The sequence below is a fragment of the Lepisma saccharinum genome, chromosome 4 (genome assembly GCF_977018435.1).
Source record: "Lepisma saccharinum chromosome 4, izLepSacc3.1, whole genome shotgun sequence".
In the NCBI taxonomy this organism is placed as follows: Eukaryota; Metazoa; Arthropoda; class Insecta; order Zygentoma; family Lepismatidae; genus Lepisma; species Lepisma saccharinum.
Genome location: NC_139232.1, coordinates 87,934,366 through 87,957,289, shown reverse-complemented (window position 1 = coordinate 87,957,289; position 22,924 = coordinate 87,934,366). Strand labels below are relative to the sequence as shown.

Here is a 22,924-nt window from a genome sequence, read left to right as displayed (position 1 = left end):
TCCATCGTTAGAAAAGTTCCCGGATTTGAACCGGCCTGGGATCTTCATTCACGTTTGCAAAATTTAGTACATGAAAGTTGCGTTCTTAAAAAATAATAATAATAATTCATTAAAGAAAAAAGAGCTCTTATTTATCTGGAAAACGAATACCAACCTCCTCACAAACAAAACATTTCACAACATTACCACTTTTACCATGAACACAAGCATTAGGTACTTTTCTAAATCTTACACGTCTCTAGTTTTAAAATCCTTGTTATATACTGAATATACGAGTAGAAGAAGATAGGAAATCTCAGACAATGACGATAATATACTGCCATTTTGGATTCCTCTGGATGTACGCATACCACTTCAGACGTGTCTTTCGCAATACTTTTTAATGTATAGCAGCTACTACTGAATAAGCATCTTCATTTATGAGCTTCATTCACATTTCTCCTATCCTATCAGATGGCAGCACTTTCAGTGATCTACAAGATGCCCGCCATCCTTATGATCGCAAATCTGCTTTCATTACAGGCAGATATCATTAATACATAAAATACAGGACACAAAATATGCTCACGCCCATCATTACATAATAAAAAAGAAAATGACAGTTGCGAAAACACATAAATTTTGCATTCTAATCGCCATGAAAGCGACGAAGCTCCTCGAGAGTACCTTCTGATATTGCGTTTGTTATTTGCAGCTGGCAGTGAATAAAAATTCGCTTTCATACGAAGCCCTCTTCTCGGGAACCTGGCTAAAAACTTACATAAATCATCGCCCATTTTTCTTCATTAAAGCTCGCCATATTCAGATATTCATGGCTTAACACAAGAAATATAGGCTATGGGAGGAGTTCATGAGATGGGGAAGAGAAAGAGGCTTAATTTTTCAGACAATCACATGAAGAACTTTCCAGATACCATCCTCTTCTTTTAGTGGGCCTTTTGGGGATTCTGGTGCTTGCATCTTAAGTTTTATTACCGACCGTAAAGCCATATTAAGCTGCGGATGCGAATAAGGAATACGAAACACTATCAGCTTCCTTTCCACTTTTCTTCTTCATCTTCTCTTGCTTCTTCTTCTTCTTAAACTCTGGATAATGCACACATTCATGGTTTCAGAAAACTTCCCGGGTTCTTTCCGTGAAGGAGAAAAAGTGTTGTAAAATCCTTGAACGAATTATAAACAAAAATTTTTAAGTGGATTTTTTTTAGTACACTGGCTCATGTATTTATCTCCTCCCTCTTATCTTTGCGTTACAGAATTTGTACCTACCACAGGCTTTTAGCTGTAGGCAAGGAAACAAAGTGCAACTTAACGTTGGTGTGAATTAACCAAACCCATTACCGATTTGTTAAGAAGATTTACAAAAGAACTGTTTCCTTAGGTTTTTGTGAATTTGGGTAAGCGGTAACATTCGTTTAGAGCAAAATAAACTTGAGGATGATCTCTTGTATGCTGGAAACTTTTGCCCAAGTTTACAAGTTCCTAAAATCTTGGTCTGTTGTGATATGTAGAAAGATGTAAATGTAAAGAATGTACAGTTTTTGTTTTCTTTTCATACGTGTCTCGTTTAATGCTACTATCAATGTTAACATCTCATTTCTCAGATATCAGTATAATTCTGATAAAATCTGTTGACAGGTTTTGCTCAATTTTAAATTGGAATCTTGTTGGCATATGGATGGAATTGTTTTTGTTTTTTTCATTTTTTGTAAGCATTTTCACAAATATAAATTATAGTATTAATTTTACAATCAAGAATTTCTATCGTCGAGTGTATCTATAGATTTGAATTTTTCTCATTACTGAACTTCAGATTCAGTGGCATTTTTCAATATTATTTCGGAAGCTGTGATTTTTTTTTTATTCTCTTCGTTGGTGTAGATATGCAGATGGGCTACTCATGCAGTTCATACGCTGTATAATTGCACCACTATTATGCTGACATCCAGAATATACTTGTAAACTAAGAATTTCCAAACTTTACGAAATAGTTCAGTCTACAATAATAGTTCTATAGATGGAGTACACTTCGCCGGGATAGACTTAAGTGGATCACTTTATAGATCCCTCATTCAGTACTGTGGATCTCACGGCAACATTTACATATTATACACCGTCATTCATTAAGTCACATTTTAGAAATTCACCACAGATAAAACAGGGCGTTTTGTGTGTTGGAATACGCAAGAACTTCTTTGTCCGTTGTGATTCCGCAGTGATGATTTCGAACAGGATTTCTGGAGCTCCCACTACTTGCTAATCTCCAGGAACTTCGCAATCGTATGACCGCTGCTGTGGCACTGATCGACCGTGATATACTAACACACGTGTGGGACGAAATGCAGTATCAGTTAGGTAGCTATCGCGTCAGCAGAGGTAGACATGTGTGTGAGGCATGTACACAAAACTTGGATAATTCGTTGTTGTATCGGCATAATAATTATCACTGTCACTTGTATAGTTTATCTGTAGTAAATTTCTAAATGTTTCACAGAATTATGAATCACCCTGTACAGAATTTGCCATTATTTAATACCCGGATATTGCAAAAATTTCACGACACTTTAAAATGCGTGCCTTTATTTTTAAATGCGTACCTTTATTTTAAAATGCGTGGCTTTATTTTAAAAGGCGTATCCTCTCGGATATGATTCACAGATTGCACAGTCAACACACTAACGTTGCCACAACGTTGTATGCATGTTGTATTTATGATGAATGTTGTATGTAGGGGAACAACGTTGTGATAACGTTGCATCAACGTTACAAAAAAAACATTCCACTGAATAGGCTTTAGTTTGGATGGTCACCACCATGCGCCACAAGCGTGAGATGGGAGTGTTTTGTTTAATATGAATTTGTGTGTGCACTGTCCACCAAAGCTTATATTTCCTACAGCGTACACTATTGCAGATGGCAGTGCGACTCAAATGCAAAACAAACATAAGTTTTAGCAACACAAATAAGGATAACTTCGATTGTAATTAGTGAAAAAATGTGTTTTATTATCCTTAGAAAGATGTGTGAATATTGAAGTTGTAAGGAAGATCAGAAAATGAAATGTGGTGAATATCGGAATATGGCGAGCTTTAATGAAGAAAAATGGGCGATGGTTTATGTAAGTTTTTAGCCAGGTTTATTTTAAATATGCATTGTTTTTATATTCGTAAATTACACAGGCAGTAAGGTAATGTTGAAAAAAAAAGTTGTGGCAACGTTAACCCCTTACATACCTAACGTTGCCACATAATGTTCAGTATATGTTGCCACAACGTTGTCAACCTACGTTGCAGCAACGTTGAAATAAATGACCCTTAAACGTTGACACAATGTTTTCACAACGTTGTATCAACATACACTGAACATTGTAACAACGTTAGGTATGTTAGGGGCTAACGTTGCCACAACGTTGTGGTAACATTACATTGTTGACTGGTAATTAAAAGCAGCATTATAAGAAATAGGAAGAACTATATAAGAACTGTACAGGAAGAAATGCACTGATTAATACCATTCGACTACCGCCAAGTAAATGCTACAATTTTTGGTCCATTTACTTACCATGTACAGTGAGTACTGCCGGGTTGGTTTCCTTCACTCCTACCATGTTCTGGGCCACGCACTGGTACTTGCCTTCATCGCTTTGGCGGACATCTGTGATCATTAGATTGCCTCCATCAACAATGCGCAACCTTGGAAGCAATATAAAAATGTAAGTCAGAAATGCCATAACTTCAAAAGCATCAAAAATGACAAATTACATACAAAATATTGACATTAAAAAATTGTACGATGTTTTAATTTTTTAGCCTAATTCAGGTTTCTTGAGTTTCCCTTGTTTTTAGAAGTGGTTCCAATGGGCAGATGAGGGTACACAAAAATTCTCACAAGTTCGGAGTACGTCACAGTAATCAGACCTAAGTATATGTTGCTGCATTTGACGTTATTTCTTTCTGGAATATTGGGCATAAAAGGGGAGATTTATGTCCCAGCCAACCCCCTTCCCCTCGCGTCAGGCATGGTTATTTCGTCCCTTTTTAAAATCAAAATTTTGTTCACTAATGTCAAAATTGTGATGATAACAATAAGTTATCAAAACTGAATTGGCAAGCCACTTATAATTCAGCATTTCTACTATTCTGTAAAAATAGTAAAAGTATCCTCTAGATGGAAATACCGTTAGGAAAATACCTGATATCGTATATATTTATAATAAACAATTATTATTTACATTGCATACAGAAATAAATTTTATAAATGTGATTTTACATTTCCTTTACAAATTATAAAACTCCCCTTTTTCTTTACTCTGGTGCATCAGATCATTGGTATGCAATTGTTAAAGTCAGTTTTGAGATATTTTAGAAGAAATACCAAAAAAATGAAGCATGGCATGTTCTCTCGAATTTCATTGTTCTGAGCTCCTCTGGGACAAAAAAGAAATATGCAAGGCTCACTTTACGAATGAATCTGTCCTAACGAACGACAGTATGAAGTGGGATCTGAATCATTGGACTGGGCACTCACCCCCCTCACTTCGTTTCTTTGCACATAATTTTTGTCCAAGGTGTAGTTCGACCGACATTATTCTCTTCTTTTTACTTAGATTTTTCTTCTAGGTTAAAGTTAACACTGTCATAATTAATTTTACATAACGTTAAACGTGTGAATGGAAACTGTGCAGTATAAATTACACAATACTACTAAAATTCTATGTACACATCCTTTCACCAAAGATGGACAAATGGGGCACTACATTCCCAACTCTCTATTACAGTACAAATCTCCTTTTTGTTCACAACAGGGTAAATCACAGAAATAACATAAAAATATTGGAGAGGGTTGGAACAAAGGAACACCAGCGCCGCCACCATATTTCATTTGAAGGGTGACGTAAACTGCCTACTCACCCCTGGCGCGCGTTATTTATGCCGAACTGTGGAGGCACGGTGCTGTTTACTGCATTACCCCAGGCCAGCACGGCGACGCTTCGGAAAAATAAAACAAGAGGGAAGGCTACTGTAGGATGTCAAAAGTTATACGATGATCTTTGTATTCAATATTTCTCGAGTCTGCGTTGATCTTGCGGTAGTGCGTTTCGTTTATTCTTTGATTGGTCCTTATGGTTGACCATGAAATACAATAATTGTAGGGGTGTAAGGGGTGACCTTCCACGTAGTACACCCAAATGTCAACCTCACTTCCACGTAGTACACCCTGGACTGTATTTTGCAGACGAACGAGGCTCTGGCGACTGGCCATGTGGCCAGTATAATTCTGCGTGGTGTCCTGTTTTTGTCCTTATGTGTGCCGAGTGCTCGTTTACAGCCTCAGCTTTTAACCTAAGTCAGAATGTTTTAAGATTTTAGTTATGCGACGTTACAGCTATGTTATTTGTTATGGTAAGGGGCTGGAGGTGACGGGTGCAAAATAGTCTAAGTGCTGACGCACCCAAAATGTTACATTCAAATTCAAAAACAATAATTGTAATTCTAAGCGAAAATCAGTATTCGAAATCTGCAGTGCTGTTTCAAAAAAAAAAAAAAAAAAAAAATTGTGTGTGCTTTGTACAGTCACGGACACTTCTGGGCTATAACGATTCTATTGAAAGTCAATACGTATTATTACAAGCCAGACGTGCCCATGGCTGTACGTATAATTTAATTTGCATCTAGACACATGTTCAAGGAGAATGGAAAGAGGGAGGACATACATGGTGCTACATATCAAGACATTATGACATTGTTGCATTTCTTTTTTAAATGAAGTTTGAGGGTTTTTTCTTTCTTTTTTTTACTGAGTGATGGTGGAGGCACATATTGGTTCGGACCCCACTTTAAACTGTAGGTCCAGTCCCGGTTAGCCTCTCTCTGCTAAAATTAACTAGTTGACGATAACGTATCCACTTGAATACTCACCTTTTCGATGTATCAAGATCCAGTGTTTGCTCGTTCTTCCGCCAGTTGACACTAGGTTCCGGATGTCCCTTTGGTGGTCCACACTCCAACAGCGCAGTTTCACCCTGAGCTACCCGAGTGTCCTTTGGTTCCGTTCGAAATTCGTCCCTGAGCACTGGAAGAAAAGAGATGCAGGCATGTTAAAGCAAAGTCAGCAGTTAAATCACGATTTCAAATAGACTATCTAATGTAGAACTTAAAATGTTAGCTAGGAATCAATCTGATCATATCTCCAACTATATGCTACTGTTGAAACTATCACAAACGCCCACGCCTCGCAAACGATTCGAATACGTGTTCTGTGGTTTTGAGGTTAGGCCAGCACAATGAAACTCCCCAGTCTGAGCATCTAATATTTTTACGTTTCAGGATATACAGATGTGCTTCATGTGGAAATGTTGTAATGTGCATCACGGCCGCAGTGTCGCTGCAATCAATCGTATTCTAAAATGGCGACTTATAATTGATTTGAACCAGCACACAAGACATTTAAAGGAGGGCAAGGCAGGCACGGCTCCCCTGGAAAATGAATGTCAACCTAAAATTACATTGTTCACACACAGAATTTGTTTCAGTGACAGTAATTTATATTAATTATTCAGAAGGAATGTGATAACTTCAAACTCAGGGAGTGGTTTTTGAGGGAGCAACGTTATTGTGTGGGGGGGGGAGAGAATGTGTCTCTCGTTTGCTTACTCCTGGAAAAATTAATTTGCTTAACCCTCCCTGGAAAACATTCCATAAAACAATAGGTAAAAACACTTGTGTGAGATTGACTATGCTACCAAGGTGAGATGTACTGAACTGAATTGAACGTACCTGAAAATTTTGTGAGTTTCGCTATCATGTTCACGTTTAGTAATAGTTGTGTACCTATTTTCCATCAGGGTGTGTTCTAGTGTTGGACTCTCATGCTCGTCAATTCTATGTGCTTCACACAAAATTAATTTTCTCGAACCACTCCGCTTTCTGAGCAACCAACCGGCAATATCGTTTGTCGACTTTTTAACTACATCCGAATCGTACACGGAAGTCGGTACATGCATCAAAGAAGAACCAGGAGGGTGAGAGGGGGGTGAAGAATCAATTTATACAGCCGCGCACCAACCATGCGAAGGCGAATCAATTCCTTCCACTTCGCCAACCATTCATATATTGCTCGTGTGTCCTCACTACTCCAGCACACACACACGCACACGTTGAAGTCTTCTTTTTCACTTCTGACTCACCCAGATAGCTTAGCTTGCCTTTTCCACCACTCATTCCCTCCCAACTTTTGGTCCTGCCGTCGACATTTCGGATTAGCACAACGCGACGCTCTATTAGTTCACAAATTTACAGACAGGGAGGGGAAGGGGGGGATTTGGGATGAACGCCTCCTCTTCTTGAGTCGGAGGGTAAGGTCATGTCTAAAAGCGCCCTGATATTGGCAGTTCATGCTTGGCTTGGTTAAGCGGATGCAAGATACAGTGTTGCTAACTCGGAGTCTCCTTTTCCCTAATCTTGCATAGAAATCAAAAAGTTACTTTCAAGGGTCTGAAAGCCCCATGGATCAAATATGGTGTTTATGATCTAGCTTCACCAAGTAGAATAGGGTGGTCTTTTATTCAAGGGTTCCTGGCTTCGATTCTAGATTTCTGTACTTTGAGTGATTGAATGTTGCTATCCTGCTTTTTTGGGTAATCGCGACGATGAGAATCAGTGATGATATGATGAAGGTTCGCTCTCAACGGACACCCATGCCCAGGCCGGGATTCGAACCCGGGATCCCTGGCATCGTAGCACGCTGTGCTAACCAATCAGTAGGGAGACAAATTTATGGTATATAAAAACTGTGGAGGGCGGTAAATAGAATGTTAGCTCAGCGGTATAAACCAGCGGTGGAAAAAAAAATTGGCACACACTTTTTCATTATGAGAGAAAACAACATACAAAAGAGCTATAAATTGATAAACTACTTCATTTTTATATACTGTACACATACACAAGTACTTAGCTGTCCAACCAAAAATAAAACATCAACACAAAATCACTTCATTTCTAAATTGCATATCTCAAGCGATTTATTCATTGTATGTGTTTATAGGATATCCTTACTGTCCAACATATAAAATAATCCCTACTGCACATACACAAATACATGTTGAAAATCACATGATGATAAACAAAATTCATTCATGACGGAACAAAAATGACACCATTGTTTCCCTTGATGTGCGGGAACAGACTAATCTTATCGCTGCTACAGCTAGAAAGTTCAATGAAACTGGAAGTTGAGTAGACCTTCGGGGGAAGAAAGGAATGCAGCTTGACAGGGAGCGAAGTTTTCGAACTGAGATTATGTGCATGGGAAATCCCAATTTGCAGCGTCTTCCTGATGTGATCGAAGATAAAACGTTCTTCAGCTGCAAGTGGTAGGAAACTTTAGGTAAACGTTTCGTTACAAATCGAGAGTTTGCGCGCACAACCTCGATTGCCTGTTTTTGCGTGTTTTCTACTTAATTTGATGATATTTCACGGTTATTTCGCGAAAAAGCGTTCATTTCGTGGAAAGCACACATTTCGCATTACTTCGCGAATAAAACTCATGCATATTTCATCATTGTAGGTGTAGTTACGTGCAGAATGTTCAAAATTGCATCTTTTTTTCACATTTTGCGATTTCGCGCATACGAAAATTCAATGTCCCTACCAATCAGCCATGGAAGTCCGCTATTCGGCACATTGAACACACTTTTTTTAAACTATAGGTCCAATCCCAGTTAGCCTACTCGTGCTGGATTGTAACAAGGTTACTTAATTTTTTAGATTAATTTATGGGGTGTAAGGTGTGGCCCTTTCTAAAGAAACCCCAGTGTCAACGTCCCTTCCACGTAGTATATATACACTGTACTGCATTTTGCAGCCTAACGAGGCACTGGCGTCTGGACTCACACACAGCCATCATAAACTTTCTGTGCGACTCGTGTTGTCCCTATATTGTTTGTGATTGTCTCTTCATCATGCATCTCATCATATCACCACTCATTATCATCTTCGCGATTAGCCAAAAGTGGAAGAAAAGCGAAGTAAAATAAACTAAATCAATCGATTAATGTATGATCGTATATTTCATTTAGAGACGTTTACAGCTACAGTAGCACCAAGCTTTCTTAAACCTCGGAAAACTACAGGCTTACCCCCATGCTAGTTTCAAAAGCGGTGGTAGATCTATACCTTCCAGTGTGTTATGCCTTACTAAAAACTAAAACTAAACTCAGTGGTACAGTCAACGGCAAAAGATAATGGTAGGCAAATTGTCCATCGCTACTTTCATTGATTTTTATTTTACATCCTGTGTGGTTTCAAGGAACGAAATTATATAGGTTCGAAGCACGTATTGCCCTCTGCTTATTGACGTTTTTGTTTCAATAATTATCATCACATTGTGTAATTTCAAACCGAATGAAACTGGTAATGGACATTTCGCCTACTCTTTCTTTTGCCGTTGGGTGTAGAAGCGCTTTGAAGAACGGCCTGTCAAGTGACTTTTCCCTGGGTGATGCATTGTCAGCGCATCAAGTCCCATCGCCGCTGTTATCTGGCTTTCAGACTTAAATTTTTCAACCCGATTTCCTCACAAAACCGAAATCCGGAGGATCGATTCCGAAACCACTCGCACCGACGGTGAGAGCGCTAACCTCAGGCACAAAATCTATACGCATAATTGTAGGGAAACACTGCAATCCACTAAACAAAATGAAATCCGGCGTGTGCCTAGTTTCATTACCAAAACCTTACGGTTGGCAACCCTACTAATTACGAGACGAAAACGGCCAAGAGGCTGTTGGACCCACTGCTAGGATGATGCAGTAAAACAAGACAACACACACACGTCATCTCCCATTGTGGGCCCTCTGCAGCGTTTCCGTCCAGGCGCCCGAGGACAATGGCAGTCCCTATCACTCATGCAAGAACTGTCGTGCTGATAGCAAGATGCTGAAGACGGGAGAATCCAAGCAAGATAACAATTGCACGAACCAATGGGTGATTGGGAGACTGCATGAATCACATCCTGCCCCTCCCCTCTCCCGGCAATTGTCACATACGCTGTCAACCGCTCGCGTCTCTCGCAATCACACGCGCCGCGGATAAATCTTTGGGTGACGTCTTCGCTTCTTTATGGCTCTTTTATAATTCAATTGTGAGCAGTGGCGTGCCAAATGTATTCGAAAGGGGGGGGGTTACGTATACTTTTTTTTAGCAGTCAGCCACATTTTACAATCTTTTCCTACCTTTCACGTTCTTTCTTTTAGAAACACCGGGTCAAAGTGGGGGTATGACCCGCCACCATCCCTCATTGAGCACGCCACTGATTGTGAGTTATCTTTTCGTGTGAAGAACAACTTTCCTTTTCATGAAATTGACGATGAAGTTACAGGATACTCTTCATCTGGTGTTAACTGACAGCGTAATTTATCGCAGGAATACAAACAATTCTTTCTTTTCCTGGTCGACTTAGAAATTTCTCACTAGATGGCACTGATTCTAAAATATGCTTTAATTTCTCCGCTTCCTACTTCTTTTGTCAACACATTGGCATATTGAAAACGATTAAATTGCAATAATAACAAGTCATTGTATAAAATTAAACTTTGATTCAAAATTTTGTGTAATTAAATCGAAATCATACTGTGACGTAAATAATCCTCCTTAGCAATTCGTTAAAATACCTACGACTAACAAATCGAGAAACAATATTCTGTTTAATAGTCCGTAAAAGAAAACATAGCAAGTGCAAATTATGTAGCAAATGAGCAAGAATAAACTTTATAGAAAAAAAATAATGATGAAAGAAAGGTTTGTCTCACGTAGCCCCCCCCCCCCCAAACACTAAAAAGCTCCCATACCGCTGCGACGTTTGCTAAAATCGGAAATTGCAAAATCTCTTGCGGCAGACGTCTTTTGTGACTGAACAGTGGCTGAGCTTCCTCCCCTTTCGAACTTACTCAGCAAATTCACCCCTCGGTGCTTCCTTATCGACTGCTGATATTTTCCACTTCAGTTCACCCTTACTTTTTCTTTTTTTTCTGCTTCCTTTCTTTTTTCGGTTTCGGAAGGAGGGGAACGGTACAAAAAGGGAGGAGGGGATAGACGATCTAGTTTCCTTGGCAGACACTTGCTAAAGCTGGCTACAATCTTGACTTTGGCATTGGCGATTTCCGCCAACTGGCCAGAGCAGGAGGGAGCCAGAAACCGTGAAACTACATCTCAATCTATGTAAGTGACTGTTGATTTCTCCTTGGTTCCTTCTCAATAAAAATCGAACGCAACCAAACTCCAAACTCGAAAATAAGTGTTTTGTATTTTCTATTTTGCATGTTCTATGTTGCTCTTATACAGTGGAGTCCTCAAGGAAGGTTGGTGGGGGTCATAACCCCCTCCCGGTTCAGTATTTCTAAAAAAAACGGAAGTCAAAGGCAAGAAAAGGGGGTCAGAGGAGGACTCACTGTTAAAAAAAAGTATACGTAACTCCCCTTCGAAAATCCTGGACACGCCACTGCTTTTCTAACTTATTAAGTAGACCTAGGTGTAGCAAGGATGAGGATGAGCTGATGAAATAGACAAGGGAACAAAACGCAACGAAATATCCACCCAGGAATCGAACTTCTGGCATCTGGTCTCGAAGGGAGCAGTTTTAATCAATCATATCAAACGCGGTCGATGGATTCGTGTAAAATATTACTTGTAGGTTATGAGGAGTTACACGAAGTCAATGGGGCTGCTGCAACCCAGAAGTGTCCATGATTGTACTAATAGGTTTACCGAGACATGGAGGATGAAGGAAATACAATACCAAGGAAGATGTAATAATCTGTCGGTGGCATTTGTTGAAGGAAACATACCAAAACCACAATCAGTATAACCTCTGAATCACAGACCGTGGTCTAAATCAATCATCTGGACGTAGATCTCAGAATGCATCAAATCAGGGTTGTTTGATGCAGCAGGTGCATCAATTGACAAGGAGTGAAGGTGTAATCTTGGTTTCTTTGAAATGATCGCGTCTGATGCAACAGAAATATAAGGAAACTAGACAAGACAAGTTGAAAATAGAGAGAGGAGTTGAGGACGACAGAAGAAAAGAGAACTAGACGACATATTGGAAATAAAGAAGAGTCAAAGATGACAGAAGAAAAGAGAACTAGGCAAGACATGTTGGCAAGAAAGAAAGAAGAGTCAAGGATGACAGAAGAAAAGAGAACTAGGCAAGACATGTTGACAAGAAAGAAAGAAGAGTCAAGGACGACAGAAGAAAATAGAACTAGACAAGAGATGTTGGAAAGAAAAAAAGAAGAGTCAAGGACGACAGAAGAAAAGAGAACTAGGCAAGACATGTTGGAAAGAAAGAAAGAAGAGTCAAGGACAACAGAAGAAAAGAGAACTAGGCAAGACATGTTGGAAAGAAAGAAAGAAGAGTCAAGGAAGACAGAAGAAAAGAGAACTAGGCAAGACATATTGGCAAGAAAGAAAGAAGAGTCAAGGATGACAGAAGAAAAGAGAACTAGGCAAGGCATGTTGGCAAGAAAGAAAGAAGAGTCAAGGATGACAGAAGAAAAGAGAACTAGGCAAGGCATGTTGGCAAGAAAGAAAGAAGAGTCAAGGATGACAGAAGAAAAGAGAACTAGGCAAGAGATGTTGGAAAGAAAGAAAGAAGAGTCAATGATGACAGAAGAAAAGAGAACTAGGCAAGACATTGTGGAAAGAAAGAAAGAACAGTCAACAACAATACAAGGATATAAAACTAGACAAGACAGATGGAAAAAGGAGAGAAGAGCCAAGAACTAGAGAAATATAAGAAAACTAGACAAGGCTGGTTGGAAAAAGAGGAGAGAGAAGTCAATCGCTGAAAATTTGATACTTTAAAGCGAAAGGAAACAAAATGTAGTTTCAGTCATTTAACATTTTTCTACCGATAAAATAACATAGGATGAAATTGCTACGTGATATCACCTTCTCGTAAACATTTACTACATGAAATAATTCCAAGGTACATAACCGAAACGAATATAAGCGAAACAATAAACTTGTTTTTTATGTGCGGTTCTGTTCTCACAGAGAAAAAAAATATTACGTGGCTGTACAAGAAAAACAATAGCGCCAACGTTTGTTGCCTCTCCGATAAAATTATTATCAATATATACATTTAAGGTGGGAAAATAAAAAAAAACTGCTAATAAAAATAATACAACAAAAATTCTTTATTTCCGCCAGCACACCCATTTGCATGATTTAGAAAAAGTTTGTTTCTCGCAGGGTTCTTTTTTTAAACCTGGAGAGATAAAGAAGTGACGTAAAATATCGTCATGTACTAATGTAAGATTACTAAACACTATGCTATCAGAGAAAAAAAAAACCTTTGTATTAATCTAATTCCAGTTATCTTCTCGAGCTTCTTATTGTAATAAGCTCTATATGAGTAAGTAAAGACCAAGAGACTACATGGATGACGTAGGGATGGGCACTGGAAGTGATCATTCAACATGTGATCTTTTGACGAGTGTAAGTAAATTAGTGATGTATTCTTGTGAAGTTCAAATTTGAACCTACACCCATCCCGGGAATCTTTGGAGCAAGGGAACAAAAAAGAAGTTATCTGAGAACGTATAACTCGAGAGGGCTCAACCAATGAATCTCTTGAGGAGGAGGAGTGCACGGAGGCGGAAACGCGACTGCAGCCACCAGCAGTTTGCAGCAGCGTGCGTTACTTTACTCCGCCCACTAGATTTCTACCCTTCTCTGCCGTTATGCACGTCCTTGCTCCACAGATTCCCGAGAGAGGGCGGAGGTGAAGCATGACATGCATTATTGTCGAGTGTGCCATCATTTATTTCACTAATCATTCATCCCCAACATCGTGATTATCCCAAGAGATAGACGTTAAGCAACAGAGAAAGAAAGAAATTAAAAGAATAACAGAAATAAAAATAAAGCAAGAGATAAGAGAAGGAAATAAATAAAATTAGCAAGATACAAAGAAAAAAATATCACGCCTTGAGAGTATGAGACCGACGTTTCACAGCTGCATAACTGGTTGCATACCTTCCAAATCCAAAAAGCGCAAATCTCCCAGAAAAAGATGATTGAGATAAAGAAAGGAAGTAAAATTAGACATTAGAGAAATAAGAAAGAACGAAAGAGAGAGACAAAAGAGATAAACGTTGAGAACTACATGGATAGTATACTTAAACTTAGTGGCCACTTCACTCACACCTTGTGATCGAAGGATCCCAGTTTCATTTTCGGCAGAGGCACATTGCACATCGATTCACATTTCATTATAACCTGCTTCCCTCGCTAGTAGCTTACGTGTGAGTCAAGTGAACTAAAACTCTGACCCTGACTGTGTACCAAAATATATCACGCCTTGAGAGTATGGAACCCGACGTTTCACAGCTGCATAACTGGTTGCATACCTTCCAAATCGAAAAATCTCAAATCTCCTAGCGAAAACGGCTGCTACCTTAGCCACGTCTTAGAAACTGATTAATGCCCTTCTTCAGAAACGGGCACAAATTCTACAGAACCTAATCAGTAGCACCCAGCTTTTCCCTAGCTTCGTCTTATCCCCCCACAACTTCCTTCGCGTCTTTTTCTCCCTCATCCGCCTCCCTTCCCAGCTTCCCCTTCCTTGGCAAAACGAATCTACAACCTAAACGACCACCGAGATAGCGCTGGCAGAATGGGAAGTTTTACACTTCGATATTAACTACACACGGGGGACACCAGAAGCTAGAGAGGAGGGGGAGGGACGTGTCTTAGAGCCTGCAGCCTCCCTCGTCGTTTCTAGGGAAACCTAAGAACTCAAAACTGCCTGGGTCGTAATCCTCTGCGTCTCCTCTTTCCCTTTTTCCCTTCTTTCTGTGCATGTTTTTTTTTTTTTCCTGGAGAAAGTTGCAGGGCTGTTAATGCTTGTTTGACGCTTTTTTTGGTTGCTCTTGGACCTATCTCTGCATTTGTCTTTGCACATAGCAACCGCATGTCCAGTCTAGAAAAGGAATTGTCCCAAAATTTAAGGGATAACCTTTCTCTTAACGTTTCAAGTAAGATAAACTGTCATACTCAAATATGCATCTGGTGGGAAAGTTCACACATAATTTCTGAACTCAGTGCAAGCAAGTGGTGGAAAGCAAGAAATGTTGAAGAAAACTTAGTGATCAAAATATCAAAATTGTTAGTTTTTGAATCGACATACGTCACCTTTCTGCCTTTTTAGGCTAATCGTGACACAGCAGTTGGGAATGGCAACTTGAAAGCTAAGAAGCTGGTACATAGCACTTCGGTATGGCAACTTGCAAACGAGAAGGCGAGTACATAGCAGTTGGGTATGGCAACAGGCAAAAACAATGTCAGAGAAAAACTTGAAACCTTCACAAAACGGCCTTTACAATACATATTGGTGGATACTAGAGTGTCTATACTCTCTGCTACACCGAGTCCAGATACAAGCACAAAATCCTTTCAAAATATCAAATTACTCTGAGTGAATTTACATCGAGCCACATAAAACAGTTAGCCTTTGTTTACGTTTCTTAACCTGGAGGTTGCTATCCGGTAAAATCAAGCCATCAGAATGATACATGACAATCAGAGCTATACGTACCATTGCTTTCAATCCAATTAGCAGAATTGCTAATTTCCTTGATAGCCACACTCAGCCTCCTCCCCCAAGCGCCATTATCCGATTAAATTCTTATATAATTTTCCCGGAAAAGAGAATTACCAGTGTTCCCAGCGAGCTGTACGAACGTGATTTAAATGCATCGCCGCCAACCACTGGTGGACTGGATTTTCCCTTTTTGTTTCCACGGTTTTGTGCCTGTTGAGGGATCATGTTAATTTTGCACGTTCAATCACCGCTTACTGGACCAATTGAAAACGCACATATGTACATACTCGGAGGGTCGATGTGCTCAAATTATAGATGCTATGAAGACATGAGTAGGGTTATTGAAAACAAAAAATTCGACAACACAGTGGGAAAGTAATGAATGAAAACTTCTTTGTAACTCGATCTTAAGCCTATGTTTTTTTTTCTCTTTGTGAGTTTTGTGAAAGATTTGGTGTTTGGCCCACCCCTGAACGATGAGACTCGGTGTAGTACACAGACTCCTCTCAGGTACAGGTATAGTGTTAGGCAAGGACAATATTCACAGCACAGAGAAATAAAACCACATTACTGCAGTATGTATAAACTGAAAGGTTTTATTCTTTATTTATTGAAATTATAATGCAAACAGGCTCAGTACGAAGGCGAGGATTTCGCTTTGTCGATGAATTGACTCAACTAAAACGCATAAACTCAATGCGTGGCTATCGGCAAGCCTATGATCACATAGACCTAGCTTGCGTCCCGAACTACCACACCAAGAGATATGCAATGATTCCAAATTAATCCTTAGGCTAGCTTTATTATTTAACGTAGAATGGTTGCAGTATTGTGCATAGCATCAATGCATGGCTATCGGCGTACCTATGATCACATAGGCCTAGCTTGCCATACCATACCAAGATGTATGCACAACACCGAGGAGTTCCTTTTAAGTTTAAAAGCTTCGTCGTCCGTGGCGAAAGTGTGTGATATTTCTTACTCGATATACTATTTTCGAGAACACAGATTCAAGTACAGATGAATCACTCACTATCTACAAAAGGATACTATCAACAACTGACATCTACACATGTTTCTTCTTCCATTAGCATCACAACCCTTTGTGGGTTTTAGCTTTCTCAGACAAATCATTCCAATCTTTCCTCTTCTTTGCCATTTCTTTCCAATTTCTAACTTTGAGAATCTTTAAATCTTCGCATACATCTTCAATCCATCTCATCCTAGGTCTTCCAATTGGTCGCCTTCCCATAGGTTTCCATTCTAGTATACGTTTTATAGTTCTCATGTTATCCATTCTTTGTATGTGGCCTAACCATTTAATTCTTTGACTTTTAATATATCGTATAATGTCTGCACCATTGATTAATTTTTCTAGTTCCACATTATTTCTTATCCTCCATATATCATGTTCTATCTGTACCGGGCCAAAGATCTTCCTTAAAATTTGTCTCTCAAATATACTTAGTTTATTTCTATCTTTCTGTGTTAGGGTCCAGGTTTCAGCAGCATATGTAACCACTGGTCTTATCATAGTAAGATATATCTTCATTTTTGTATTTCGTTTCAGAAGTTTCGATTTTAACAGGGATACATTTGCATAATAGGCCTTATTACCTTTCCTTATTCTTTCATCTATTTCAGATTCTATTTTATTGTTTTCATTAAGTATAGATCCAAGGTATGTAAAATTACTAACACATTCAAAGGAGTAATTATTTATTAATATTGATCTATTATTATTCATGTTAATTCTATTAATATTCATGTATTTGGTTTTCTTTTCATTAATTTGGAGTCCTACTCTTGCAGCTTCCTCTACTAGGTTTATAAACGTTTCTGAAAGAGCTTTCTTAGTTCTTGCTACGATAGCTACATCATCAGCATATGCTGTTACTTGTTTTAGTCTCGTACTGATGTCTCCTCTTACATCTAATTTTTTAATCACCGAGTCCAAAACTAAATTAAATAATGTTGATGAAAGAGGATCTCCTTGGCGCACTCCTGTCATGACATCGAAAAAGTCCGATCTTGCATTTTCAATTTTAACTGAGGCTCTAGTGTTTTGAATTGTCATTCGAATTAATCTTACTAATTTATTTGGTATTCCAATTTCTTGTAGCCTTTGTAGTGTTGTTGGTCTATATATTGAATCGAAAGCTTGTTTGAAATCAATAAACAAGACATGCAAATCTATATCATATTCATAGCATTTCTCAAAAATCAAACGCATCATCAGGATGTTATCTGTAGTACTTCTGTTGTTCCTAAATCCACTTTGATACTCTCCTATGATGTCTTCAGCATAATCAGTTAGTCTGATGTTAATTATTGCTGCAAGTATTTTATATAGGTTGTTTAATAGTGATATGCCTCTATAATTTTCACAGACTGTTTTATCTCCTTTTTTAAGTATAGGGCATACTAGTGCTATGTTCCAATCATTTGGCATTTGTTCTCGATTCCATATATTAATTATAAGTTTATGTATTCGACGATACATTTCTTTTCCAGCTGCTTGTATAAGTTCACTATTCATATTGTCAATTCCTGGTGCTTTCATCTTTTTAAAGTTTTTAATTACTGTCTCCACTTCTTCGTATGTTGGTGCATCAACTAATATGTTTTCATTATCCTGCTGATTCATCGTATTCCTATAGGGCACTTCTAAATCCTGGTTGTGTTGAACTCCCTGGAAGTGTTCTTTCCATCTATTCATTATTTCTGCTTGTTCAGTTAGGATTTGACCATCTTTGGATTTTAGATTTCTAGTTCTTGGTTTATACTGTTGTGTTATAACTTTCTGGGTTCGATAGAATTTTCTATATTCTTTTTTGGTGTTTAGGTCTTGTAACATTTCTATTTGTGTTTTTACTGCTTGGCGTTTCTTTTCTCTACACGTTTTCTTAGCATGCTTTTTCAGATTTTCATATTTTTCTCTATTTGCTCTTGTAGTTCTATTAAGACATCTATTTCTAGCTTCATTTTTTGCTTTAACCACCTTTTTACATTCTTCATCATACCAATCTTCATTTTTTTCGTATGCTTTGGTTCCTAAAACCTGATTAGCAGTACTATCTATGATGTTTCTTAAATTATCCCATTCCACTTCTACATCATCTTCTTCTCCTATTTCATCAAGTTTCGTTTGTATTTCTTGTCTGTATGTGTTTTGTATAAAAGATTTCTTCAATTTTTCTATGTTCCATTTTTTAGTTTTCTTGTATATTCCTTCATTAACCATGCTAATTCTTTGTCTTATTTTAGTTCTAACAAGATAATGATCCGTATCGCAACTAGGTCCTCTATATGTTTTGACATCAATTATTAATGTAGCTCTCCTCTTATTGATCAATACATGATCAATTTGATTACATCGTTGTTCACCGGGTATTTTCCAGGTCCCTTTGTGGATTTTTTTATGCTTAAATCTAGTGCTACTGATATCAAGATTTTGTAATTGTGCTAATTGTATCAGCTTTTCTCCATTGTGCCTGTTGAGGGATCATGTTAATTTTGCACGTTCAATCACCGCTTACTGGACCAATTGAAAACGCACATATGTACATACTCGGAGGGTCGATGTGCTCAAATTATAGATGCTATGAAGACATGAGTAGGGTTATTGAAAACAAAAAATTCGACAACACAGTGGGAAAGTAATGAATGAAAACTTCTTTGTAACTCGATCTTAAGCCTATGTTTTTTTTTCTCTTTGTGAGTTTTGTGAAAGATTTGGTGTTTGGCCCACCCCTGAACGATGAGACTCGGTGTAGTACACAGACTCCTCTCAGGTACAGGTATAGTGTTAGGCAAGGACAATATTCACAGCACAGAGAAATAAAACCACATTACTGCAGTATGTATAAACTGAAAGGTTTTATTCTTTATTTATTGAAATTATAATGCAAACAGGCTCAGTACGAAGGCGAGGATTTCGCTTTGTCGATGAATTGACTCAACTAAAACGCATAAACTCAATGCGTGGCTATCGGCAAGCCTATGATCACATAGACCTAGCTTGCGTCCCGAACTACCACACCAAGAGATATGCAATGATTCCAAATTAATCCTTAGGCTAGCTTTATTATTTAACGTAGAATGGTTGCAGTATTGTGCATAGCATCAATGCATGGCTATCGGCGTACCTATGATCACATAGGCCTAGCTTGCCATACCATACCAAGATGTATGCACAACACCGAGGAGTTCCTTTTAAGTTTAAAAGCTTCGTCGTCCGTGGCGAAAGTGTGTGATATTTCTTACTCGATATACTATTTTCGAGAACACAGATTCAAGTACAGATGAATCACTCACTATCTACAAAAGGATACTATCAACAACTGACATCTACACATGTATAGAAATACAAATTCACATAGTGCACTCTCGCAAACATGAAGATACATTAAGCTACTCATAACAGAGCATAAAATACAATAAACATTAAACAAAAGATATACATTACAAACAGGGTGTAATATTACATATAATAGCACATTTAAGTGTCCTTTCATAAAAGTATATTATATCAGTAACATATTTTAAAGTTGTGACGTCACATAAAAATATGGATCATATCAGTTTTGTGAAAGATTTGGTGTTTGGCCCACCCCTCCCTGCTACCTTTGAAGGACTTTTGAGGATGGAGACTTGACACCATCACACAAGTCAATCTACGAACTGGAGAAAGTGTAGGCTGAATTTGATTATCGTCTTGTCGTGTGTAGGGTTGAACTTGGGAGTACACATCGTTTGTAAGTAAAGTCTCAGGTGTGCCAACTTTCATCTCAAAACCATTTTTCATTTAACTAGTTGCAAACCTCTATTATATTTAGAGTTGTCGACATTATTTTGATTAACTCTGTACACGATAAAAAAAAAAAAAATAAACAGGTACAACAGCAGAGTGGTTCGATGGTTCCGTGCTGAATTCCAAGGTTTCGACTTAAGATTCCTTCTTCTGTGAGCGGTGTTACCATTCACTTTATTCCCGATGGAGGCGAAATGAAGGCTCGAATCCGATATTTAACTTTAGTTCCAGTTTGAATTAGCCTGTCTCATCATAAAAGCCCACTTAAAACACACTTTATAGTAGAACCACACACAAAAGAACCTGCACAAACATGCGACTCCTGTGTGCTCCCGCGTGGAAAGGAGGGACACAGTGGACCATGCTTCCTTATGGACAGAGTTGAACGAATGGAAGGGAAGGTGCGCGAAGGATTTTGGCGGAAGGTTCTTTTGTTTGTGATCCCTCTATACTAAGTTTGTTCATGGTCAAAATTTCGCTCAAAATTTCCAGTAGCTACACCTCATATTTACTCAACATATCTGCAACTGGAGTACTGGCAAAACTAACGAAGAGGATACCCAAAGTTAAACGACACATTAACAGAAAAATCATTGTTTCATCTTCCAAGAGCACTTACATATTCTAGAAATAGATTAAGGATTAACGTAGTGATTACGTTTAATGCAATGCATAAACAACGTCTTTGTCAAATATTCATAAATAAATAATAAAATTAATAAATATCAAGAGCTTGTTACAAATCTGTGATTTGTAATTAAATGTGCTATTAATATATACCCTCTAAGAGGAAATGCCTGATTGGTCCAATTTGTTCACATGTTTTATGATGAGTTACAGTATTGAAAACCGTTGTCGCCTATGTGAAACATTGTGCTTACGAGGATATTCCCACTTTATTATCAATAACTAACAGAGTGGATAATGTTGGAATAACTCTCGCACGCTAATACCTTATAATTAGTGTTAAATCTTATAAAGTACAAATGGACGAAATCTTTATGTCCTAAATAGATTAGGTATATCCTTGGGAGCTTCGTGCACGCTTAGCATTTTGATGAAACCATCAAAACATATTTCCTCTATTCAACTCAGCTGCTTCTATGTCAAACAGAGGGCGTAGTCGCAGCGTTCATCCGCCAAATACGCAAAACAACTAAATCTACAAGCCTATTGTTTCCCTCCCTTGCAGCTTTTCATCCTTAATACGCCGTTACCCTCCCTTCTCCACTCCCAATCTCATCATTCTCCACGCTTTCTTCGTGCGGGCTACACCTTTTGTAGCTCCCATTGTTGAGGTAGGGAAAGGACGATGCTTTAATGGAAGATCAACACACACAGCCATCCTCCATCTGCTTGCACTCTTCTTTTCGGTAGCAAACAATTTCTCCCAGGCTTCGCGTGCATTTCGCTTCATTTATGTTCCTCATCTCGGTTGTGATGCTGTCATAGAAATGTTGCACGCTTGTTAGGAGCGCCGTATATTGTGCTTCGTATTCAGTTCAAAGCTTCCACGGGTTGCCAGTAGCCGGGGAATTGTTGGGCAAATACGACTTTTTTCAAATTAAAGCTTCCTGCGTTTCAGTATTGGAATGAGCATTTGTCTCAATCCTTCTGTTTTATAAAATACACATCAGACTGATTAAGACTTAAGGCAAGTTTGAAAAATGTTAAAAACCTGGAAATATTAGGTACTCCACACCCTCTCGCGGACACCGAATGAATACACGCGAGTTTTCAAGGTGACCGACTCATATCCTGGAGTACACTCGTTCAAATCCTATGGTCTCTCAGAATAATCGAGTTTTCCGTGCTTTCCTCCAAGGCAATCCAGGCAAATGCTAGGAAAATATAGCGAAGATCACGTGCACTTTCTGCCACAATCACAAACCCTTTCATGTATTTATAATTTATTTTACTTTGCTTTTCTACCATTTTTGGCTAATCGCGAAGATGAGAATGGTGATGTGATGAAGGGACACTCACAAAGAACACCCATGCCCAGGTCGGGATTCGAACCCGGGTCCCCTGACGTCGTAGCGCGGTGTGGTAACCACTCAGAGTCATCACATAACCATATCATAGCGGTTAATCTGATTGAAAAATAAGGGTAGTTGATTAAAATCCACACACATCTAAAATTCATTTGCTGGTCCCGGGTTCGATTCCCGTTGGAAGCACCCATAATTTCAGTGTTGATCTAAGATCGTGAGGTCGATTGGAGATACACTTCAAATGGAAGAAAAGAAAAAGTAGTGGTCTTCTGAATCGAAAGCCAAAAAACAGCGCCAATGGGACTCCATGCGATAAGCACGTTACCCAATGAGAAAGTCGCTTGGTAGACCCTGGCCCTCGGAATGTTTTTGCGCCATGAGCTTAGTTTTATGTATATGTGTAGGATTGTGCGTGTGTGTGTGTGGAGAGAGAGGGGGAGCGGAACAAGATGTTTGCGTTTTCTGTGCGAAAGAATTGAATCCGTGATAGCTTAACACATCCGGCAAAATC

At 38.7% G+C, this 22,924-nt stretch overlaps 1 protein-coding gene across 3 annotated transcripts in view; it reads right to left on the bottom strand.

The window, feature by feature from the left end:
- The window catches only part of LOC145986642 (roundabout homolog 2-like), a 499,251-nt gene that overhangs the window by 39,439 nt on the left and 436,888 nt on the right, over positions 1–22,924 (bottom strand). For all 3 annotated transcript variants that reach the window (XM_083120903.1, XM_083120904.1, XM_083120905.1), the window contains exons 3-4: positions 5,919–6,072; positions 3,562–3,692 (exon numbers count right to left, since the gene is read on the bottom strand). In XM_083120903.1, coding sequence (XP_082977029.1) covers positions 3,562–3,692; positions 5,919–6,072 — 285 coding nt within the window. The remainder of the gene's footprint in view (positions 1–3,561; positions 3,693–5,918; positions 6,073–22,924) is intronic.